The 26,540-nt window shown below is 39.4% G+C and overlaps 1 protein-coding gene across 7 annotated transcripts in view; it reads right to left on the minus strand.

The window, feature by feature from the left end:
• Positions 1 to 26,540, minus strand: part of MAP7 (microtubule associated protein 7) — a gene marked incomplete at its 3' end in the record, with an annotated part of 109,582 nt that overhangs the window by 41,844 nt on the left and 41,198 nt on the right. For all 7 annotated transcript variants that reach the window (XM_083856426.1, XM_083856429.1, XM_083856428.1 and 4 more), the window contains exons 2-3: positions 4,784 to 4,852; positions 60 to 137 (exon numbers count right to left, since the gene is read on the minus strand). In XM_083856426.1, the coding sequence (XP_083712552.1) occupies positions 60 to 137; positions 4,784 to 4,852 (147 nt within the window). The remainder of the gene's footprint in view (positions 1 to 59; positions 138 to 4,783; positions 4,853 to 26,540) is intronic.

The raw sequence follows: 26,540 nt of genomic DNA on the forward strand, positions 1-26,540 counted from the left end.
CATGCAGATGACAGTCCATGAAAAACAAACAAACCAACCAGCCTCAGAGTGGGCCTTACCTAGCTGTTTTTCTCGCTCTTCTCTCCGTTCTCGGGCAAGCCGTTGCCTGTCATCAACTTTAAGTACTGTTGGATGATCTACAAATGGAGAAAGAGGAGTATTAGGCACATGGCATAAAATCAAATACTACCAAACCCAAACTTTTAGGAAAATGGCTGTTAAACAGCTCTAATTATTCTGTCAAAATAGATCATGTTTTCAGAAATCCATCTTATTTTAAAAAATAGAAAACTTATAATTAGAACACATTCGTATTTTTCAAGATGCAAAATACTTCCAATGAATAGACTAAGATGTAACTGTGAATACCCAGCAAGATTTGTGAAAGCCCAGGAAGAAGCTTTGTTTCCAAGGCTAAAACAACTGGACTGCTAGTGAGCATTCTGAAAAATACTGGTTTTTATTCCATAATGTCCTTCCAAAATGCATCCACAGAAAGGTCTATTGTAATAAAGTATTGTCTTCCCCTTGATATTACTCCAGAACAACCAATAAGTCCTATATGACACAAGAAACTCAGCACTCAAGCAAAACAGTCTGGATCAAAACACTGATCTGGCTGAGCCTCTAGAAACAGCATGATATTGATCTCAAGAGATGTTTGTGTGCACATGTGTTAAAAACTCTGACAAATATATTAAAGGCAGTGAGGCACCACATGCAGTGACTGGTATAACATGAGTGAAGTAAGATGAGAGCCTTAACTATTCTTGTACATTGAAATTTAGCTACATGAGTACTTCACAACTATCTCCAACTGGCTACTTGGATCACAGCAGTAAGACTGAGGATAATATTAAAGATCTGTGTCAGAGCCCAGGTTTCACTTTAAAAATTCAGGTTTGGTTAGAAAACATCACTTGCTCAGTGATGGTTCTGGAAAACAACAAAGTGCTGAACAGCTAGCATCCAACTTCCAGTCTCAGCAATGGAGCTGTTCCAGACAAAAGGAACAAAATCCAAGTTAGCAATTCATCTCAGCATGCTGCCAAAACCAATTTCCTACTCAGCTTGTTCTGTTAAACCTGGAAAGCTCTTAATTTTATGCTTTTTTTGGTAGCACTGAAAAAATCTGCTTTGCATAAGAACACAATAAACAAAAAACCCACAGAAAAATCAAAAAGATTTCTGGGTTTAAATAAATGGTCTGATTTATTTTAGTATTGAGGGGAACTCAGTTTTTAAGTATTTTAAGATAAAGAACTACCTAGAATACTGTCATCATGAAGGTGCACAAGACAACAGAGCCTTTTCACTATTCAGTGTGAATACACATGTAAGCAACTTGTGAAAACATGTAGAGTCAGCCTACTTGTGTATAGGCTGCATATCTATGAAAAAAGTTATTAGCAAACAACACAATGGGCCATAAAACTGAAGTTAAAGATATTTGCAAAATAAGTCTCTGAAGTGAGGCTGTGCTAGATGAATTTTGAATAGTTATTTGAATTAGATTAAAAAAAAAATAAACGTGCATTTCATCCTCTAGCAGAAGTTTCTGCATAAGCATGACAGGATTTTTTGGGTGAACCAGTTCACCAACAGCTATGTACACTTTAGTTACTCTTGAACTCTAATTAGTGAAAAACTATTATCTCAACAACTGTCAGACTAGAGTCCCAATTAAGAGTGTTAACAGCAGTGCAAAGTAACAGCTGCAAGGAGAAAACCCATTGCACAGCTGGCAAGGAGAACCTTCAAACATGACAGCCCCAGTGAAAGGCACAACAAATGAAAAAGTCACCAGCAAAGACAAAGGTAATCTGTCAGCCAGTTATGGGTCAAAACTTTAATGTTGGCTGGCTAGCTCACATTTACGACACTGTGCTCAGCCATGCCATGGCAGAGATTTGCCCACTGCATGGGGCACATCTGCCTTTGGCTGAGGTTCAGCAGTGCTCTGACTCACACACAGTCCCTTTAGCATGCAGACACAGGTCAAAGGGGTAATAATATTCCTTCTCTCTGGTGACTGGCACACAACATTCACAAAACATGAATTTCTGCGGCATGAGTAATTAGCGCTTGTGGAATAATGCACATCTTCCCCGGAAAACAAGGATTCCCTTCAAGGGCTGTCAGCAAAGTCAATGTAACGTTGAGTTGACAGAAAATGATGAGGCACTGGGGAAAAATGTAGAAACCTGCTTCTTTCAGAATATCCTTCCAGTTGTGGGGGTTTTTTTGGGTTTGTTTTTTTTTTTTTCCCTTTCTTGAGAAGAGAGATTTCTCTATCAGGGAGAGGCAATAATTCTTCAAAGAGGCAGGAGGGTTACATAGACAGGCAAACTGAAAAGGTCTCCCTTAAGAATTCCTAATTATAAGCAAAGGAAGGAACAAAATAAATTTTTAAAGTTGCCCTCTGCCACTCTGTTGGAAGATATCCAATTATTTTTTCCATATCACACACCTGATAGTGTTCACACAAAACAGCCCCTCTCCCAACACCCAGGATGTTAGAACAATCCTAAAGAATTCACATTAAGTTGCAGGCTATGCAAAGTGTGTGTCTTCAGTAACAAGCAATTTTGCATACATTTGGGATCACAAAGAACTAAATCAATGTTAGCACAAAGATGAGGGTAACATCTTTGTGGCAGACCAACACTGCATTTGCCCTGCTAGAAGCTGGAGGACATATTATCGGTGCAAGTCTTACACTCATAATTAAAATGTCTTCTCTAAGTCTTCAAAATGAACCTTCATAGTTTGGCCACAACTCCAACCTCCAACATTTCCAATCTGAATCCAGATGTCCTGCTGGCACCCCCAGTGCCAACCACCACCTGCCATCAATAGTTTCAAACTGCAGCAAAACAAGGGAGTTCAATGGGACTGCTCCCCATTTTATTTCTCATATCTCTATGCATTAAAAACCCACCAGGCAAATACCTGGGGAACTGGCATTTCCTTTTATTCAGTAGGAATACCAGGACAAACAAACTAAGTACTTTGTACTGTATTTTGCTCATATTCATCATCAGACCATAAGCTTTAAGTTACTGTGAAAGGAAAAGGGAAACATATCAGCTGCAACAAACCCTGCATGAATTTTATTTTTTTTAGAGGAATAATTGCCAACTGGGCATATGCAAAGCCTAAAAGACAACACTCCAGGAAGACCCACATGCTGCTTTGGAAGTTGCAGTCTGTTTATGCTGCAATATGTGGGAACTCACACTTAACAACCTATTTCCCTTCACTTATGTAACAGGCATGGAATTAAGCATTTGTATGATAGGGATGTCTGGAGGATAAATAAGCCATAGTTCTACACAGGTGAAATTAATTTTGCACCTGCTGCTAAAAACAAGGCCTCTAAATTACACATGAAAACAGTATATGTCCATATATTTAGAATATTAAGTGTGTGATCAAAATCCATTTTAATAAGTTAAGGGTTAATTTTGAAAGCTTAGAAACTGTGAACAGTATTTTGCAGAAATTCAGCACTGAAACATCAATAGGTTTTTGTCCCTCATGATAGTAACAAAAGAAAAAAACAAGTTTTACAAGTCTTCTATGGAACTAAGACTTGACAAACTCTTAAGCCAAATTTATATTTGTAGAAATTAAGTTCCTAAATTAACAATTGTCATATATACTTTGTAAATATTACTTTTGTGGCTCATACTATCAGCACCACTCTACCTTCCCTTGCTCCAGCCTCAAGAATTTTGGATTCCTTTCTACACACCAGCATAGAGGAAGGGAACATTGGAACAGCTAGGACACCCTCCTGAGAGATGAAAACTGGATTCAACTATTGCAGAATAAAGCGAGTATTGAACACTGTCCAACACAAAGAGCTGTGGAAAGAGCTCTTGTCTTTATTTTCTCCTCCTTTTCCCACTGCCTTTCCGACTGAGAGCAGCCATGATTCCTGTGCTTTGTGGAGGACCCAGCGTGCCTGGCAGAGCATGCGAGGTGTGATCAGAACACAGACAGCGCTGGGATTCTTCCCTCTGGGGACAGAGGTTAAGGGCATCCCTTCTCGGGGTAGAGAGGAGGCTGTCAGTGCAAAGCAGTCACTGAGCTGCCAAGCTGTCAAGGAGTTGAAAGGAGGATGTTACAGTGGGCCTTATCCTCAGCAACAATTATTATTAACCGCATACTTTAATCCCGGGTACCTGAATTGCAACACAAGCCAAATCTAGATATCCAAGTCCTTTTCCAGATCTTGGTCTAAGCACGCAAGTGGAACAGACTCATGACACCAAGGACTACATGAAGCTTTTTAGCATATGCATTTTCAACGGTGTAAACAAAGAGCAAATTAAATCCACACAATGTACCCGTGAGGTAGGGTGAAGTAATGAGAAACATCTGCCCACTGCACAGAGCGTGTTACAGAATATGGCATGCTTTGTGGTAAGTGAGGAAACGCCTGAACAGAAGCACATTTATATAAAGCTGCAAATCTTTGCCTACAGCACATAATTCTCGTTCAAGCACAGATGCAAATAAAGTGGCTTCTGTTGTCTTTTCTCACTTCCCAACCCTCATTCCTAAGCTATTCTAAAATATAAGTAGATTTTTCCAGATTTGCTTCTTTGTAAACAATCACATATTCCAGCCTATCTAAACATGAACAGACTGATAGCAGTTTTGTCTGAAACAGTAAGTGAGGTACAAAAGCACCAAACTTTTGTGACAACAGCTGTTTTCCATGCACCATTGAGGCAAACAGCCTTAAAAACATGGAGCATGTGGAATGGTGTACCTGGTTTAGTTGCAGCGTTGCTTTGTCCTGAAGTGACTTTCTTATCTTGTGTTTCAGAACCTTCAGTTGCTAAAATAAGGAAGAAAAGAAGATACTAATTAACCATTTTACTTAATAAGTCACCTTATTATAATGAAATTTAAATATTGCTGGATTCCCTTTAAAATCAGACCATTCCAAGATTTCACTTTCATGCCATTCCACATACATCATTTTGCATGGAAAAAACCCAAAGGCTACACAGAAAGCATTACAATACAAGTTCCCAATTCAAGTTGAGAAAAGAGCCACAAGATTTCATTTCAACAATGTGTTTTAATAAGACTTATTAGATCACTTGCAGATCCCAGGTTTCTAAAGGTATGGTACAAGATAATGGCAAAAACTTCTTTACAAATTACTAACACACTTGTAATGCAGGACTGAAGAAAGGACTATTAATGACCTGAATGAAATCTAACCAAGGAGATATTCCCATTATTTGCAACAGACCTCTGATCATGCCCTACCAGCCTAGAACAAGATCTAATTCTGGAGCTCTGAATGCCCTTTCAACAAGCCTGTATAAAAAAAGAAACCCAGAAGATTCATTACTATTATTCAAACCAAAACCATATCCATGGTTCAGCATCTATCTCTAATTAAAAAGCAAGCCAAGAAATTAGATGTCATGATTTTTTCATCTTACTACTCATCTTTGTATCCAGCAGTTCCCCTACAGGAATGTTGGGATCCAGAACACACCAATCTAGGAACAGCCTAAAGGCAGACCCTAAGATTCTAAGAAGCCTTCCAAACCAGCTTGATAGTATTTGCAAACAAAGATAAAAAGACAGTTATAAATAAAGCTTAGGGGATGAAAGTCACCAATTCCTTTGAACAAAAATATCACTAGAAATGAAAGTTGGAAAAACCCTGATTACTCCAGATTTAAAAGCTAAACAGGCATTACTGTATTAGATCCACTTTAGAGAACATAATTAAAACTAATTTTCCTCAGAAGGCTCCAAGCAATTTCTTTATGCATGTCAGCTTTAACAGTACACACTCAGCACCTCTGAGTTCATTCCCATCATGGCCTCACAGAAGTCTTCGTTTCTTTGCTTACCTTCTTCCACGGGCTTGTTTCAGGATTAACTTAAAGGGTAAAAGGGAGCAGTAAGAACCTGTAGGTTTTTTACATGTACTGTGACTTTTTTGCAAGGGGAAGGCGGGTGAATGAAATAGAAAAATACTGTTATCAAATGTTTAATATTCAAGAGCAATGTTTTGCCAAAAAGTGTTCAAAAATCCCGTCATCTCACCAAAAAATTGTGTGAAACCTTAAAAAATTGTCAGACACTCCCCTTCCTGACACCTGTATTAAGTCTCTTGCAATTGACAGAAACAACCACTGTTGAAATTAACAAATGTGACAATAAGAACTGCAACACCTTAAAGGCAGCCCAACACTTTAGTATTTGCCATGTCAAAGGCCTCATACAAAAGATTAGCGTGACCTATGGGTAGACAGATTGATTTTAGGCAAAATAACCTGAGCACCACTGAACACCTGCACCACCAGGCTTGGTAGAATCCACCATTATAAAAATCCGTATCTAGTGTTGGAGCAAGTCCAGAGAAAGCCAGGAGAATCGGTACAGTGTCTGGAGCACAAGTGCTATGAGGAGCAGAGGAGAGAGCTGGGGCTGTTAAGCCTGGATAAAGAGAGGCTCAAGGGGAATCCTGTCACCCTCTACAACTGCCTGGAAGGAGGTTGTAGCCAGGTGAGGGTCGGCCTCTTCTCCCAGAACAAGAAGCAACACCATGAGGAGGAAATGGCCTCGAGTTGCACCAAGGGGGTTTCAGACTGGATATTAGGAAAAAATTCTTCCCAAAAGAGTAGTCAGGCATTGGAACAGGTTGCCCAGGGAACTGGTGGAATCACCAACTCTGGAAGTGTTCAAAAACCTGGGGATATGGCACCTGGGGCCATGGTTTAGTGGTGAACATGGCAGTGTTAGTTTAACAGCTGGACTTCATTTTAGATGTCTTTTCCAATGTCAACGCTTCTGTGATTCTAAATTCTTTATATCTTACCTCCCCCTCAAATTTCAGGTACTAGCAAAACAAGCTTTTCTCCAGCACATATCAACCATTTAGAACCTTCTCAGGAAAGTCCCACTGTAACTCAGTGGGACTACATCACAACTCCTATCAGTCTGGCCTAGGGCATCACAGAGAAGAGGAAACTGTCATAAAATAGTAAAAATACTGTTTCTATGAGTTAATGAGTACACTGATGTTCTAACAGTGTCAGCACAAATTTCTTTGCATCTTTCATGCTGGATATGTGCATTATTTTCTCCAAGCATTGTGCCACGGGATTATGCAACACTCCATTAACTTCAAAATGGTGATTTAAATGCCATCCAGAAAATACACTTGCAAAAAAGCCTAGGTACAAGAAGCAATACTTTTCCCCCCATATTTCTGTCTAACATTTCCTTAGATTATTTTTTGACACAGTTCAAATACACATTCATATGACCACTCATATGACAAGTGATGAAAAGAACAGATGGTACACCATGAATTTTAACGATGCTGGATATCCAATAAGAATTGGCACAAGTACTTAGTAACCAGTGTAGGTGTGCTCCCATATAAAATACCTCTTGCTCTAGGATACAGATTAATCAGACAGCCAAATCCACACCTAAATATTGATAACACCAGTTTCAATACCTAACAGATGCCAGAAGAGGTATAATTTAACTACTTAATACTTGTTCTGCTGCTTATTTTGAACCACTACCTTTTCATAAGGGAAGAAAAGTTACATAAAGAAGTGTTAGAGATGGAGAGATGGATAATTTTCTGTGAAGCACAGCTCCTCTCTCTCAGCTCTGCCATTACTATATGGCACAGCATCAAACAGAAAACTGTACCTCAGCTTCTGTGGAAAGAGGTGAAAAAATAGGGGGGGAAAAGGCGAGAAAAGATATATGTATTGGTACTGAATAACGTGTTTAAAAATGCTGAACTTTCAAGTAAAACCAGCGGCAGCACAGAATTCAGTATACATACCAGGGGCAGAGCTGAAAGAGATCCATAAGAATGACTAATACTAGGGAGGACCTCTGCAGGCTCAGCTTTTAGCTTTGCTCTGAACCAAGACAAGTACAAAACTGGCAGATTATTCCTAAAAGAACAGCTTTGTAATGGAAATTAAATCTATTTAGAAATCTCTGAGCAGTTTAGATAAATCTATGTGTTCACAATCAGACAGGTTTAATCACTACTTCTGTTACCAGGATAAGTACAAGCTCTAGAAGGACTGATAAGCAATTTCATAGGATGTCAGCTCACCCCAGGTCTCATATAGCCATTATAGTTAGTCAATTCCTACAGCAGTGAACAATCTCTGTACCAAGTATCAGTACCAAATTTTACTTCCTAAAAGGGAAAAAAACACTTTATGATAGCCAGAACTACTTCAAAAGAGCTGTTCCATGATCAGTATCTGTCAGACAAAAATGCCTTTATTAACCTTACAGTCTAAGGTGTTCCTCTTGAAGTAACAAAAGCAGTTACCTCCAGCTTGTCCAAGGGAGGCCTGTGTGAGCAGAAGTAGGCATTGCTAGCAGTGGGAAGCAAAACAAGCACAAAGAGAAAGTTTAGATTAAAAAGATTCAAAGTCAAGGAAAAGTCTCATAGAAAACACTGAGAAAGGAGGAGAACAATAAGCTTTTAGTGCTTCTTTATATGTCAGGTAAGCTCTGGTCAAAGAAGACTGGCCTGAGACACAAGATAGCACATTCAAGGGAAAAAACTTAAGTTGAGAATTAGAGCCCCTGGGAGGATGCGCTGGAAAGCAGAAAGAACATTCACCCAGACCCTGGAAAAAAACACTGAATGCCAAACATTGAGAGGGGAAGCATTACACTGGCATTTTGACAGGCTTTTTTAAAACACAAGAGCTGTGCAGCATACAAACACTTGTTTTTCAGACTGTGGCACACCAAGCACATGTTTGGACGATGTGAACCAGCTATCCCCAGTGAGGTGAATGGCAAACCAAAGGCCCCACAGGAAGGCTGAGGAGCTGGAAAGAAGATGCTTAAGCTCTGTTCCATGGAAGAAGGGAATCAGCCACAAGACAGAGGCAGTTCTATTTCCAAAAGATCTCTACCTCTAGAAGTGTACGCTTCAAGAGATTAAACACAGTGTGAAGAGGGACTTGGGGACCACCAGCAAGAAGTGCTGCTCAGACCTGTGTCAAGGTCAGGATGTGCACAGCAGCCTTCCCAGATCTGCATCCTAGGACAGGTCTGGAAAAGGGAGCTGTACAAGGGCTGCACAGCTGTGGATGAGAGCACAAGGACGGGAGAGCCCCAGGCCTGCAGGGAGGCAAGTGTGCCTGACAGTGCAGATACCCCTCTGGGTACAGGGTGCTCTGAGCACCAATGGGGAAAGAGCTCCCCCAGTCTCCTGTTCTAATTCTACAAGTGACAGAGAAGCTACTGTGAACCAGCCATAAGGAAAAAGGAGTAGCTAAATCAGAGGAAGAGGGATTACAGGGAAAAAAAGGAGAAAATCTAGCTATTCTGTACCTGCCACTTGTCATCTAATCCCCCTGGTATGACTGAACAGCTACTTTTTTTAGCTGTCAAAGAGTGCTGGGGGTGTGTGTTGGGAGATAGGGAAGGCATCAGAAATGACAGCTGGAACAAACTCATGCCTCAGTAAAAAAGAGCTGCCAATACATAGCAGAGGAAATTCAGCATTAAACTGGGAAATTTAGAACACAGCTAACTAGGAACTGATATATTCTTTACTCCTTAGCATCCAATCCTGCTACTTCCAGTTACTTCCTTCACGAACACTCAAAAAAAACCTCCCCAAACAACAACAACAACAAAAAATCAAATAATAATAAAAAAAACACAAACAAACAAAAAATCCCAAATAACAAAAACCAAACAAAAGCCCCACTCTTAAATTCTCTTGCTTATTTTATATAGCATGTCACACCTGACATGCACAGTGTAAAAAAATGCATAGTTTGAATTACTCAGAATTAAGAGAACAGAGTATTCTCAGTTTGTGTAAGCAATAATAAAGAATTGAGGCTAGTCTAGGCAGTTTTGTCCAGACACTGGGAACAGTGGCTACCTAGCCACTGTCAGTCAAGTCAAAGCATTGCTGTGCTAGGTAAAGTATGTTGAAAGTGCAGACACAGGTCAGAACTGACAGAATTTATTAGCTTAAATTCAGAAACACATTAAGACCGAAATCCTGAGTACCTGGCTCAGAATAAGCATCTGAGCTTTCAGCAACTAGCTGTTCTATTCTAAGGCAACATCACTGAAATGTAAGACTAAAGAGTCCCTTTAATGGCAAAACTGGATTGTTTATCCGACAAGCAAATTCTGTGAGCCATGATCCAGGGGCTTAATACAAGGAAAAGCAAGAGTTCAACATAAATTGAAGCTTTTCCAGTGGTTGTGATTTTTGCTTCTTCTTACATCCATAGTTCATAAATAAGACATGCAAAAACTACTCTCCATATTTACAGTAAAATACAATTTGCAAGTCTTCAGAATTTCATATTCTTTATGATATCAATAGTGTCTGTATATATTTAGACAAACAATATACTAAGTACTATTTTAGTGCAATTTATTGTTTCAGAGTTAAGTAATGCATTCATTCCATACTTATGTTTTACATGCATTTTAAAATTATAAGCTTGGGAACAAAGGACAGCAATCTTTCCAGAGATAAATAGGTCTCAAAGTTCTGTGCCCGGCCAAAAATTACCAAGATGCATGCAGTATAGCTGATAGATAAAAACATAAAAATCAAGCACCTGGATGTTTAAAATTAAAATCTTCAGAGTAAGTCAGAACAAATTTGTGATCTGCTCTCTTCTTTAGAGGTGTTGGAGAGGATAAGTTGCAAAGAATCTCATTTATAAACTCACTTGTTAGAGAGTAGTTTTCAAAATTCACTTGTCAATAATGACTCTGAAAATTCCCCTCAAGAAGAGAGTGGAGTGAGTATTTGGCCTGGAAACCTGTTTCAGCACAGCTGGAGACAATATTGTCCAGTGCTTCTGCACTGATACTGAACATTGAACAGACCAAATTTCTTATGCTGCTGCTTCTACCATCTATGTCTGAGCTGAACACTAAGTCAATGCTACTTGTTGCTGTCAGAGCAAAAGCAAACTGGAGCTCTAATCTTGTTCACAGCCTGATATGCTTTTCAGAAGGCCTATCAGAAGGTTCACTTCAGTGCCTTGAGTGGACAAAAATCACATTGCCACCAGCACTGGCTTTGCTCTTGCAAACTCCCATGCAAAACATAACCATTACCAAACTCAAGTCCTTCAAAACAAGGTAGGAAGGAAATCCTCACCTTAAATTAATACATGCTACAATGTGACCCTGCTGAGAGGCTTGAAGATGGAGTAGAGACCCAAACACAACAGCTTGGACACAAAACCAAACCATCTCCTCTCATCACCAAAACCAATTTGTACAAACTGCACAGAAGAGCTGTGTGCAAGACAGTCACTCTGACACTTAAACTGTGCAGGAGCACAGGAACTAAGCATTGGCATTTTATCAGGATAGAACATCTCTTCCTTTTCTCCTTTTCTACAGCAACTTAAAACATCCCTTCTGTACAGGGAGTAATAAATGGTGCTTTGTGTGTTGCTGCTGGCCTCCAAAGCACAAGCAGCCTGGCAGCAGTCAGCTCCTATCCACAGACCATTTTGAAGCAACCTTCATCCTTTAAGGCCCTGCATGCAGAGCCCTTCCTGCACAGCAGACATGCTCTCCTGGGAGCTGGCAGATGCTCCTTGAGCAGTTGCTGAGGACAGGAGCCGAAGGGCACACTAAGGAACCTTTGCTAACACTTACTATGGACAAAGAGCTTCCCGGTGCTTGTGGGAAGTTTCAGTGACCAGTTCAGAAGGGAGTTTAACAGACAGGCTCAGAGCAGTGTTGGGGGTGAGCTCAGATCCTATGGATTTTTTAGTGCAACAGGATGGGAAACAAGGAAAATATCTCTGGAGATTGAAGGACTGTAGGACTTAGCAACAGGTTGCAAGAGGGACAGGGAGAGCACGACATCAACTTGCCTTTTGCAGAAGCTTGCTCACAAGAGATGTAAGCTTTCTAGGCAATGGGGAAACTGAGATACTGATGGTTTACTGTCCTTCTTTCAGGTTAATCCTTTGAGGAAGAGCATACAGATAGGAACAGAACAGAAGCATCAGCTTGGAAACTTTACACATGTACTGTCCACACTCCATTCCACCCAAAAAACCCCAAGCCCTCTTGAATGCACTGAACACCAGGTTCAAAAGAGACACTAGAAAGATTTAACTAACAGAACTACCAGAAGAAAAATAGAAACAAATCAAAATTAACTCCTTCAGGCTTCTTAATTTACGTTCTTCAGAAAACTCTTTGTAGGATGGGTAGGGCTATACCATCAAATCAAAATATTTTTGCAATAAATTTTTGTTCTAATTAACAACACTGATAAAGTTATTTCAAGAGATTTACAAGGTTTTGCCAACTGCTACCTCATTGGCAGTGAGGCAGAAAGAACTGCAGGAATTCTACAGAAGTCTTGGATCAAATGCACTCCAGTGTTTTAAAACTAAAATCTAGATTTCTGTTTTGAAACAATAAAGACATGTACCTAATTTTGGTTAGATGTCAACACTCATATTCGCTTGTTAAGGGAAATAGGTTGAAGTGATTTCTGGGGGAGTTAAGGTGAAGCAAGAGTATTTCCAGATTACAGACTAGTTTGTTATTTTTAATGCAGATAATACAACTTCACAACTTCAGATAAAAACTTTTTGAAATTTCCATCATTAGCAAATGGAAAATGCCTGTTCTTCTGCAGTCTAAACAGCTGTACCTACAAAGTACATTTTCAAGTTGGAGGTTTGAGTCAGAGTGACAGAATATCTGTGTTTCATTTCTGTTCACTGAAATAAGAAAGCAAAGTTCATGCCTTATTTAAACACACCTATTAATTAATTTTATATTAAAATATTTTTCAATCCTTAAAAGCTCAATGCTTTAGTACATCTTTTTGTACTTCCAACAGTGTGGAACTTACCAGTCTGGTTTGCAAATATAAATAAATTATATGACACCAAGCTGTAGTGAGCGTACCAGTTTTTTTTGCTCTGGCACTTATCATAGAAGTCTACCCCCAGAGTTGCCAAACAAAGCACTGTTACCAATGCTCCTCATCTCTAATGTCCTGGCTCAGCCAAGCAGAGTGCAAACTCACCAGCATTAGTGTTTACTACTCACAGAATGGTATAAAAGTTGTCATTGTTTTCATCACATCGTAGACTAGAAAGATAAACAGATGATTTAAAACTGTCACAGCTAATTCAGCACTCAACTGTAAAACATTAAAACCAGGAGCATAAATTTATTTATTTGGAAACAATCCACAGACATAAATCTGGATGATGCAACTGGCTATAGGGAAAGGGTCAGTTTTGTGTGTGTTTTTTGGTTTTTTTTGTTTGGTTGGTTTTTGTTTGTTTGGGGTTTTGTTTGTTTGTGGGTTTTTTTTGTTTGTTTGTTTTTGGTGGGTTTTTTGTTTGTTTGTGTTGTTTTTGTTTTTTTGGTTTTTTTTTTTTTTTTTTAAGATTAAACTTGTGTAACTGCTCCATTGGGAGTTGCATATGTATAAAAGACTATTTTTGGCTGAGTATGCCAGTTTTATAAAGAAATGTATCCTAAAATATTAAATAATGCAGAAGATGCCAAAGCAAATGACTTTGTAGAGAGAGTCTTAGAATCTCTTAAGGATGATAAAAGGAACACAGTATCAGTACCAGCATTTTTTAAAAAGTTGACACTCATATCCTCTGGATAATTATATTTCATCATCTTACTGCAATATAAAACAAGGATATTAACATGAAAGGATCCCTGGAAAAAAGTCCCTGTTTTCTGCTGAAAAAGCCTGTGCTGTGAAGCCAGTTCTGCAGTTGACCAGAAGGCTAGCAAGCTCACCCAAACACAGATGAGACACATGAATGGAAGCTTTTTAATTACATGTCACCAAAATAAAAGCTGAAATACCATTGCCTGAGGGCATGCAGGACAACCTCAGTTCCAGACAGTGAGCAATTTGTGCTGTGCAGCCTGTCTTAGGCCATGTGCTCTTCAAACACCAAAAGCAGACAATGTGCAAGATGCAGTGATTTATTTGTGAGACTGTTACACAAGGGCAAACACCTTCAGCCAAGGTACAGGAGTACCAGCTGCTTCTCCTCCTCAGATTTCTCACTGCTGCAGGGAGCATTTGCCACCACAATGTCAGAGAGATTCCCATACCCAGGATCAGTGTCAGTGTATTGCTGCAGTAGCTGTACATGGAAGGTCACCTCAGAGATTATGAAATAGAGCACCTGTACAATTTTCTAGATGAAAAACTCTTCTGGACTTCAACCAGAGATCATTCTCCAAACTATGAGGTAATTCCTGTGAGTAATTCCAAGTCACAAAGAAGCTTACACCTACTGCTGAGAAATGGAGAATTAGGCACAGACCAGCCTGCTTTCTGTATCACACTGATTCCAAGGTGAGATTGCTTGAACTGCAGAAAGCAACTTGAGTATCCCGTTATTTGATATCCTCACTCAGAGGGCACAATGATCAAAGCATATTGCAGCCTGTGTGCTTTAGTAAGATAGCAACTGCAGTAAAGTGAGTGTGGGCATGGAGAGAAGGGGGAAATGGATACTTTGCTATACATTGCTCTATTGGGCAATTTGATCTTGAGATAAAGTAATTTTTAAAAACAATGCAATCTCTTTGGTCTCAGCTTTGCAACTAGAGGACATAATCACTTCTCCCCACTAAAGTAAAAGAAAATGAAACATTCTTTTGATGCAATACATATTTTTAACTTAAATGAGTATGCCACAAAATTAACAATATCTACTGATTAATTTAGGACACTCCCACCAATACAGAGCTTTTCAGACCGACACAGTGCTCTCCTCTTGCCACTCCATTGACAAGTCACTACATCCCTGCTGAACTCAGTGCATATACATGGTTTCCTCCATGCTTTCAACTCCTCTGACTTAGCTCCATGTGCACTGAAGTTCATAGTTACCCATCCTGGTGACCTCATGTTTTAGACAGAGTAGGCCCATAATAGTGGTACCCCTGCCACCACAGAATCATAGAATGAATCATAGAATGGTTTACGCTGGAAGGGACCTTAAAGATCATCTGGTTCCAACCACCCTACTATGCACAGGAAGACCTTCCACTAGAGATCAAGCTGCTCAAAGCCCCATCCAACCTGGCCTTGGACGCTTCCAAGAATGGGGCATCCACAACTTCTTGGGCAATCTGTTCCAGTGCCTTACCATCTTCATGGTGAAGAGTTCCTTCATACATGGCAGCATACTGATCACTTAAAAGCAAGGCACTACTCTTTCTCTGTGTCACAGTAATTAATTCCTATCTACAGCAACCAAGTGATTCTGTTGCCCCGTGGGGACATCCCCCCACATGCACACACACCATTTTCGGGTGCAGTCTCAGTGTGCTGTGCCTAAGAACAAACACGTGTTATCTTCACCAACATCCAAATGCTGAGCCTTGCCCTTGCCAGGTGAGGTTTAGACAATAGGAATAAATGAGGTTTTAGAACTGCTTTTAATTCAGATTTTGGATTTAATAATCTCTCTCTGCTACATGTGCAGCCGCAGGCACACTCTAAAACTAGGGCACTTCTAGCATTTCACACACACACACACGAGCAGCTGCAAAATGCATGAGACACTTAACAAATGAAGTGATATGAACTTTTTAAGCATAAGAAAGTTCAAAAATAGAACTATTCTCCTTCAAAGCCTTATTTCTTTGGTTACTCTGCACTGTCACCTTACACAATATACAAATGAGATTACAACACAATTCTCCCACTGCATTACTTTTAGAATACATTTACAATCTCCCCTCACCTTCTGGTACCTCCAACCACTTTCTTTCTACAGAGCTTCAGCCAACAGTACAGCAGCTCTCACTGGATTCCAAGTTACTAGCCTGCCACACAGATGACTATTCCCTCACTACCCATCTCCATCAAAAGACATCTACAACAAAGCTTAAGAGAAATCCCTTATCCAAGATTTCCCCTCCTCCGCTTTCAATTATTTTAAACTCAGAATCACAGTATCTGCTGAACTAAGTGAACTCCTGGCCTTCATCCCATAATTGCTTTAAAGCATCTCCACTCTCATCCTTTTGCATCTAGGAAGAAGATTGGGTTGCAAGAGTAACTTTGTTCAATTACCTCATTTGGGAGAGAATAAATGGGCACTCATCACAAGAAGAAAAACAGGATAATTCCAATCCAGCCTATTGATTTAGTGGCTATTTTCCTTTTACAGTCAGCCATAATAGAAGTACATTTGCACAAACAGACAAGTGTCTTTATACTGAAAGTGTTTCATGCCCTTTGTGGTTTAGTTTCACAGGACAACTCCCAAGAAACTGTTCTGCACAGGCCCTGACAACTGTCTTTGGCGAGATCTTATCAAATCTTTTACCAGGGAATGAGTAAAAATAAGGATGTTCAAAACACAAAAAGAGAGCATGAGGGGAAAAGAAGTGTTATTTAATGCTAGCAGTCTAAGGCACTTAGTACTACATGCAAAGGAACATGGAGTAAAATTTACTATAATTGGCTATAGAAGCTAAAGAGTTTTCTGAAAAATGCAGCTTCTGAATAAAATAATGAAGTAGCACAACCTTGTTTGCTAAAGAAAAGTTCATTGCCACGTGGGTTTCATCTCCTGACTTGGCACTCTGAACTGAGTATGAGAGCTGTGCCAACACCAGTCTGCTGCAGGAGCTTGACTTGGCTGAAAAGCCAAGTTAAGCATTACACTGAGATAGCTATGCTGCTCCTGGTACCTAATTATCTTCACACAACAACACCTTAGGCCACTTAGATTTGTGCCTGGCACATTTGCCAGGATTCCTCTTCCAGAGACATAAATTCTAGACTACCTACAAGTTAGTGGGATCGATACAAGTAACAGAGGTAATTCATTACCTATATAATCATTTCACTGCTGCAGGTTTTTATGGGCAAAGCTCCCTGTAGTTCAGATTTTGCAGAGATGTTCAGGGTCCTCCTTCCAGCCTCAGAAAAACAAAACATGAATAATGCCTGCAAGTTGCTATAGCAACAACCACCTCTCAACTAAAGACAGCAGGAAGATTCACAGAAGCTGGACTTCGTTTATATAACCTACTCTATACAGACAATTATTTCCAAAACAGTTAAAACTACAAAGACTCTGTGCTGTTATTTAGCATTTGAGCTCCTGGATGCACACGTTCAAGCCATTACTCTAATTCAGAGTACTCCTGCCTGAGGAAAACAGGCAATTTTCTGGTAGCCTGCTTCTGCCTTCCTGGAAGGGATGCTGTAACTATTTAGAGCAAGTGCAACACTCCATTTGCTGCTTCTTCTCCTGTTCTTTTTATTTAAAAGATATATGTTATGAGTGCAAGCCAAATAAAACAAGCATTTAGTGTGGTGCAAAATGCATGTAACACAGAAACAGTGACGCAAAAAGGAATGTTTCCTACCATTGCTAGAGCAGGGAACAGAGCTGAAACTCTGGCTTAAGAAAATATATTTCTGTTGCATGACTTATCCTTAATCACTTCAATCACTGTGAAAAATAAAAGCTGTGCCAGGCCTACACTATCATATTTAAGGAGGCAGAAGACAAATATAGCTAGTAGCAGCCAAGAGCTCAACAAGATTCTCAAGACACCAGTTACTGGAAAACTTGTGTTTCGAAGTAAACATCATAGGAAACTGGAAAATTTATTTCCCATTCAGGGAGCCGTTCTTTATTGCTGCCCAACTGTCGGGAAATAGGGCTTCCTGAGGAGCTACATACTGCTTGGAAGAAAGGCAGCAGAGTCTAATTGCTAATTACAACACTCCATGCACAAAACTGAGCCTGCACAAACAATCTTAATAATTCCTGAGCTCCTTATATTTGGAAAAAATTATAATAAATGAGGATGTGTTTAGAAAGGCAAAGATATATACTTCAATAGGAAGGTATTACATGCAATCTTTAAATAACACAAAGTTACTTTTAAAATGTCTTAATTATGAATACATCAAATGGTTGATAGAGCTCTTTGGCCTTCATGTTAAAAGAATAATTCATCACCAAAACCAAAGTATGCTTTTCACCCAGGTTCGCTCTTGGACCTAAGTGTCACACCACTAAAAAATACATCTTGTCGTTATACACTGCCACCCCACATTCTCCACCCACCACCTGCAGAAGTCTTTAAAAAAATCAAAACTTGTTTCTCTATAGAATTTCCATGGCCACTGGATTTCTCTTAGACACAGACTACTCTATTGGCAGCACAAACACTTGCCCTAAGTGCAACACTACAACAGCTCCTCATACATCATAAAAGCATAAAACATTCCAAGTCCGTGAAGGTTCTCTTTTAGTTCCTTAGGCATTAGTGTCACTGGCTTTTCAAGAAATTGCTTGTTAGCTCTCTTGGTGATTGCACTGCAGGACTGCCATAATTTGCAGTTCTTAGGCCTTTGGAGACATAAATTTCATTTTTTGCCACTCCACAGTCTTCAGAGAAACCTTCTGTCTCTGACTGACTCACTTTTATTTTAAGCATGTTCCACAGTTCCAAAACCAGTCTGAGAGGATTCAGCCATACTCAGGTTAAAACAACCACTGAAAATTAAGTCTTCTGAAGAAAAAGCACATGTAGGAATGGGTTGCTACTGAAAATAAATCAAACCCAACATTTCTTAGTCTGTTTTTTCAACAGGAGCAAGAAAAATCTTTCCTTACTCGCTTTTAGTTCAGTATATATATAGGTAGTCTGTATATCCAACAAATCAAATAGGGTGTTAAAAAAAAAAAAAAAGGTACTATTGTCATTGTATTTGATCCCTTGGGTACCTGTAGAAAATCCACTATAGTGCTGTTTGGATTGTGTCTAACAGGCAAAACAGAGTAAGTGTTAAAGCTGTAGTCTTGTTTTTCTGCTCTAATTTTTAATTGGTTTATAATGATGACATGACAGACTATGCAATGTAAAACCTCTGACTAAGCACAGCAACACGCTGTAATCAAAAAAAAAGTCTATTTAACACCAAGTTTTAGGATTAAAAACAAACCCAGATACTATTTTAAACTAAAACCCTCCAGTGCTCAGTATTTTGCTACAAATGCCTTTCATTCTTAATACAAAGATGTGCACAAATCTTTGCTTTTGGACTGTTTCTAGTAACTCAACTACAAATTCCCAGCAACCCAATTACAAAATCTCAGAGGAGATTTGAAGTTTCCATCAAGCTGTATCACCATAACCTCAGGTATGCAGTGCTACTGAGATAGATCAAAGCCTGACTTCCTTCACAGTTATTTAGCCTTACTGATGGGAGGGCTATTAATTTCCAGTAACAAAAACACATGCTTAATTATTTGATAGCATGTCATGTATAGGTTGTATTAAACAAGTTGCAGGGTCAACTTTCACACTGAGATTTCCTAACTTTTCAGTTCTTGAACTTGAAACCTAAAAGTTAACCAAAAGCTTGCATAATGCACTGACATACACCAGTCACCAAAATTTAAGAACATATAAGCATTAAAAATAGGTAACTTTACATACCAGCAAAATTCCTTTCCACTAGATGCCCTCCTGTTCCTCTTACCCTATTGAACAACATCTTTGGCCCCTTTCCTCATCTTACATCCTGCTTCCCTAGAGGCATCACATCACTTTTTCTGCAAACCCAAGCAGCAGGCACCTGGGGAGCATGGGAGAAAAACAAGCCTCTACACTCCTAGCTGGTGCACCTGGTGCCAAAGCTGCCTGCAGAGACTGGACTTTTTTCCCCTGGCTGTTTCCCCTCAGACCCCAGCACTCCAAGGAGGACCATGCTCAACTCGTTCCATGGAGATCATGAATAATTTGAACACTGATTAGCCCAAAGCATTTGAGAGGAAAGACTGCTGCCTCAATTCAGCCAAAAATCCTGGACAGAAATATAACACTCAAGTGCTGAATGCATCCTTGACAGGCATGAGCTGTGACTTTTTATGTTACTAATTTCAATAGATTTTCATAAGGTCAAGAGGAAGTGTAGCTCTAAAACCAAATTCATACTGTTCCCAGATTCAAATCTTTTCATTAAAGCATTGTGGCCTTAAGCCATCCCTCGAGACTGATACTAAGATTTTTTTTTTTTTTTTTCGGGAAGCAAAAATCCCTTTTACTTTCCCATGTCTCATTCTTTAGCAATTGGTTCATTTGCTGAAGATGAAGAAAACAAAAAGGAGGGTGAGAACCTGGCAAAAGAGAAACGGAGGCCAAACCATTTAATTCTATCAAAGTTATCAGGAGATTGAAACAAGACTCTTTAAATGGGAAATGTTATGCAACCTTTATTATTTGTCATCTGCCTTGTAAAATTCAAATTAAGCATGAGAAGGATAAAGTTCTCACTCGGGGTTATTTTATTATACAAAACATCTTGATTTAACAACATCACTGAAATGCTTCATGGAATTACAGCTCTTTAACACAATAAAGTGACCTCCTCTTTATTGTGGATTGAGAAAACAAAGAATTTAGACCTCTAAGCCACACACTTCATGACAGCAGCCTAGGTGTGACAGACCTACTAACAAAGATGAAGGATTCCAATCGCTCTGATAGCAAAGCTGAATATTTAATTTTATGAGAAGTCTTTAAATTTGACCCCAGAAACAATGAGGACTTGTTAACAGTATTTTATATAACATTGTATAACACCAGTAACATATTTTATATATTTTGTGTCCCTGACTTTAAAGAGTTTTACAAGAATTGCTAGACTAAACTAGTGTGCCAAGTATACCTCTAGAGTTATTTTGTTTTAGACCATGTTCTTGGTTCTGAGTCTTCTGTTAGGTCAACCAAAAGAGGAAAATGGAGTGTCTCATTGGGGTGTTTATTGCAAGTGGCTTATGTCAGTGCAGTACTTTAAAGTCAACCTATTGCTCCTATAATGCACCTCAAATATTCCACTTCAGCACAAAAAAACGAAGCCTCACAAAAATTTATGCATTACATAAATAGTGAAAAAGGAGAAAATGGATGAGGACCAAGTGTTGCAATCCCAGTATTTGACTCTATGCAGAAAAGCATTGTTCACCATATTAGAGTTATATATCTGAAAGCCCAGGCAGCCTGTTCTGGATGCCTGACAGCCAGTGGTAGCAGGTCCAGTAACTTCAGACAGGCTGACCACACTTCCCTCCTTTGCCTTGGACAGGTGAAATGGGAATGGAAAAATGCTTGAGACTGCTTCATCTTCAGGCAAACCACTCAAGCACTGCCCTCTAGCCCTTCCTTTCCTCACAGAAGCAGCTGTTGGGAGGCTGGTGGCCAGAGCCATTAAATCTTGTGTGCAACCACGGAACAGAACTGGCTCCATACCAACAATGCAATGGTTCCCACAAACTGCTGCAGGATCCCCACACTCCCCTTCCTGGCTAGACTAAATTATAACTACTAAATTTTTGCTTATATGGGAGACACACACAAGGTTTTGTTGCACAAAACTTGGGACCACATAGATCAATTACTGCTGGAATCAGGCTAGTACTAAGTGCTTCCTGGGCTCCCTGTATTGCACTGTGGAAGTTATTTTTGGGATGCAAATGGACTTATCTAAAAGGTTATTCTTTAAGCCTTGCCCATGTGGATTGCCATTCCACAGGGAGACAGAACTCATCAAACCTGCTTCAGTCTTCCATGAAATTATTTTTGTGGGCAGAGAGTAGCTCACCACTAGTGAGGTTCCAGGCTACAAGATTATTAAAGCCCTATGGAATGTGACTAAAATAACATAATTCAGGTCCACCTTACTGGTTTATCTTCATCCAACACAATGAATATTTCAAAGTCAATCACTTTGAAGCATGATGCTGCTGTGTAAGAGATCACCTTGCTTCACAGCCCCTTGATCAGCACAGCCAAGCAGAACATTGCTGACCAGGCTCTGAACAATTAGGATTCATATCACAACCATAACAATAGAGGACACAATAACAAGTTCCATTCTGTATCTGTTCAAAACACTTTAAGACATTACTTCCAACAACTGGAGCACCAACTAACTTATTTTCATTAGTGCTTACCTATTGCTGTGCCAGCTTTGCAATTATAACAAACAAAACCAAAATAAAATTATCAGCACTTTTTACTTCCAACAAGCACTTCTCCTGCTTTTAATGGAAGATCAATGCCAAAAGCTGATGCAACTAGAGACAAACACTCTGCAAAATTAAGGTTTGCCAGACAGCACTTTAAAGGTGCCCTCAACCTTTTCCATCACCTACCAGTTCTTGTCTGTGAGCAGCAGGTCCAGCAGATCGTGACTGCTAGTCAGTTCACTGATCATCTGCATCAAGAATTGGTTTGGAATTTGTTAAACTCATCTACTGATTTCTAGCATCCAGCTGCATTTTCCTTCCAGAACAGTTCTGTGAGTACTGCAGCCTGAGTCTCTGTCCAGCTACCTAAAGGCAGCAGCACCAACATTTCTACTGGTTTGTCACTTGCCCCAGGCCAAGCTCCAATCATCCTTTATAGAGAGCACAAATCCCTTCTCTTTACACCCTGACACTAGCTCAGTTGGTGAGAACATGGTGCTAAAAACACCAAGGTCGTGGGTTTAATCCCTGTATGGGCCACTCACTTAAAAGTTGGCCTTGATGATCCTTGTGGGTCCTTTCCAACTCAGAATATTCTGTGATCTGTCCACTCTCTTTTTTTCTCTTTTTATCCAGTAAAGGGTCTGAAATACCTCTTGTGGATCTTCAACTGACAAGTCCCATGCTATTCATGGCCTGACAACAAGCCTGGGGGTGGATTCTCTCACAGCTGAGTGTTTACTCTGCTGTTCATAGCCTGCTTTGCAGCACAGATCAAAACAGATAAGTGGGAAAAATGGTATCATGCTTTTTAAATAGCTTTATTTGGGAGTACGTTTGAAGGGGATCAAGAGCAGTTTTATTCTAAGGCCCAGAAAGCAGAAAAACAGATTCTGAAGAAAAATGAAGCAACAAATAGACAAGATCTTCCATCTAGCAACACTATAAAGCTGAATATGAATTTTTTATGTTAAAAAGAGACATGTGATCTTCAGAGAGGTCTTAGGAACAGAGTGATTTGGAACTGATTGCAGCCTTCACAATAGAACAAATTATTATTCTTAGTGTTCTTACACAATACAGACTATTTTGGATGGGAATTAGGCTGCTGTAAAGCATCCAAAGCATTCTAACCACCACAACTCTTCAACACACTGATCTTTTTAACTGTTTATCAAGAGAATCACTATTCTTTGCCAGTTTCTGAAAATTCAGACAGCTTTAAAAATCTGTCGGATCTTTGAACAGTTCATTCTTGGCATTTCTACACCACCTTGAACAACAGCACCTGATTCAAGGCAGCACAACATCAGGGTCACTATGCAAAGCCAGAGAGAAAGAGAACTACCTTCTATTTTTAAAGTTCCAAAATTCAGTGACAGAAACTAAAGCCAAACCCACACATTTTCAAACTACACAAATGAACAGTAATTAGTGTCACAGTGAACTGATACTCATACCTGTAAAATTAGCAGTAGGTAGGCCTAGCTGTCATCTCCTCCTACCCTTCTGCAAATTAGGAGCAGTCTAAATTTAGCTATACAAGTTAAACCTCCTGCTATTGCTACATCTAGACTTGGAAGCAACTATTAATATACATATACTTATATTTATTTAAGGTAATTTGAGATTGTAGCAAGAAAAGAGATTAATTTGCATCCTATATAGAGGTTTATTTTGTCTACATTTGACTTTATTTTGATGACACTAACATGAAATTTGTTAATATTTTATATTTGTTTGTTTTGTCTATTTATTGTTTGTCTCACAAACCAATCACAACCAAGAGTTGATCCTGGGTTAGGAGTTCAAAACCTTTTTCCTGAATTCTGATGGTAAATAATGTGAAACAATAATATGAATTAAGGAGTTCCAGCTTTTATTAATTTCTGGTAAGTCAAGAAAAGATTATTTTAATTTTGGTAGAAGACTAGACCTATGCAATTAGATTGTGCTAATAAACATGTAATTTGTTTTCACTTGCAGAATGTATATAACTTCATTCTTCCCCTCATAGCTGTGCTCAGTGTATACTGGAATAAAGTAGTGTGGTTTTAAGACCAAAACAATTACCATTCTACCTCAAAAGAATAGAAGTTATACTGAAGAGGACAGAACGCTTGTCAATTCCCTATCTGGAAGAAATTCGGTAACATGCCAAGTTACATGCAGAGGTGAATATGATTATTTAGGAAGCTCATTGTGATAATATTATTAAAAAAAATAGGGTTGGAAATTATCTTCCCCTTGGAAGAATTAACGTTATATTTAGATGACATGAATTTGCCTGTGATGCTCTCAGATCTCCTCTAGAACAATAATCTTCTGCGGACGTTCCAAGGAAATCTCTTAAAGACATGCTGGTGAGTCATCTGGTCAGGAGCTAAAGAACACTGACTAGCTTTGGAAACTGTTCTTCCTCAACATCTAATCTAGGATTAGATATTGTAATGATTAAGAGACTGTAAGCAACCTGGGAGAAGGACACTGTACTCCAAGTAGTTCATGCATCAGGCGATGCTGCTGTGAGTCAGGCTGTCCATCTTCAGTAGGAAGCTAAATAACATATTTGCATATGTTAAAAACATCTTTGCACAGTAGCACTACTCAAAGCTTCCACCCTATAAGCACCTCCTCCTATGCAGAGGATCTGCAACCCTTCCTTAAGACAAGAGACCATTATGCATAAATTTAAGCCCATTCAGTCACCTCATCAAAGATCTGAGCCGACAAATCAATCCCTAATTGCTACAGAACAGACTTTTACTCCAGGTTGGTGTGACAAAATGGGAAAGTAAGGCAAGTTACAGGGAAAGACAGAACAGGAAACAACTAGATTCCTCTGAGATAAGTAGAAGTCAGAAAGAACCATACCAGGTGAGTGGAAAGAAAATGCCTCTCCAATTCTAATACTATCATACACAAAGTCTTAGATATGTCCCAGATTCACCAGTGTCTAATTGCTACTATAGAACAAGTCACACCACCCCCCAGAAACGCTCTCAAAACAAGTCTTACGAGAATTGTTTCCTAAGCACATGAAACACTGGACAAATAATTAACTACACTGTTACATGTATGTTTTTCATATTTATTCTTAAAACTACTTCCAGAGGTATCCACTATTGTTTTTAACAGGTACTTTGCGTGCCTGATGAGGTCTGAAACTTATTATGTCCCATGGACCACTAGCTATTAACAATTCCTACCACAAAACATTCTGAATACAAAGAAGTGCTCAAGATGTTCCTTCCCTACCTCATAAAGCACTTAATCGTTCCAATGCAGATATGACAGCCTCTTCCCCTATAGCTGAGCAGCCTAAGGCAGATCTGGCTGTTCCTGTTTAAGAGGTGGCCACCCAGCCAACTGCACATAATTAATTCTCCACCACCAAAGGCAGCACACCACCTAAACTCACTAGCAAACCCCACTGCCTACCTTGTCATGCTCCACCCTGCCCTTAAAAGCAAATGGTGGAAAATATTTTTTATTTTTATTCCTCTTCTTCCTTTTGTCTAAACCATGCAAGTGACCTGAAATAATAAGCATGGGCTGATTAATTACTGCATGTGCTCCCTTCTGCAGAGCTGAAAGGTCAGTCAGGGTAAAAGCAAAGGGTGACATGATGAATAACACTAAACACTCCTGTTTTTAAGCAGCCACCTTGTTCAATGAACCACACACAAACCAAGAAAGGGTTCTTTTCACTACATGCACTCAGGCTGAAACAGACTAGCTGAGAAATGGTTACTGAACTACTGGCTCTGAAGATGGAGAAAAAGCCTCATGTGGGCCTCCCTCCCAAGGCTAAGCGCTTAATGGCGTATTAAACATGTAGACATCTTAGTGCAGATTTCTAAGGATTTCTCTATATTTACATAACAGTTGGCAGCTCACTCATCTGTGGTTGGGGTTTTTTGTTTGGGTTGATTTTTTTCTTCATAAAACCATCTGCAACAGCGTACTTGTTTTTACAGCTTTGTTTGTCTAGAAGAGGTGTACACAACTGCATTTTCTCTTACTAAGTGCCACAGACATCATTAGCACTCTTCTGGGTATGAGGACACAGATGTACCAAACAGCAGCAACCATCCCAACGTGCTTTAATCCAAGACTGCATTTTAGAGCCGATTTTAACACTTTCTCTGACGTGACTTTGTTACATTATTGCTGTACTTGAGCGTTGAAATGCAGGGAAATACACAGTGTATGGTTTTTCAGAAGCCCTTCATGTTATACTGACTGAGGATTGTAGAGGAAATCCAGAGATATCAGAGCAAGACTGGGTTAAGTCACAAAATTTAAACATTTCAACAAACAAGAACTATTTCATTCTCCTACTCAAAAGTGGTCCTCCTATTTTAACCATAAGGTAGAGAAAATTTACTGTGAAGAAGTTTCAGCGATCTGTAACAGTCCTCAAAGTCACAAAAGTCGACACTGAGTCCATTCCTAATTTTACCATCAATAATATCA

This window comes from Zosterops lateralis (assembly GCF_965231275.1).
Source record: "Zosterops lateralis genome assembly, chromosome: 3".
NCBI lineage: Eukaryota > Metazoa > Chordata > Aves > Passeriformes > Zosteropidae > Zosterops > Zosterops lateralis.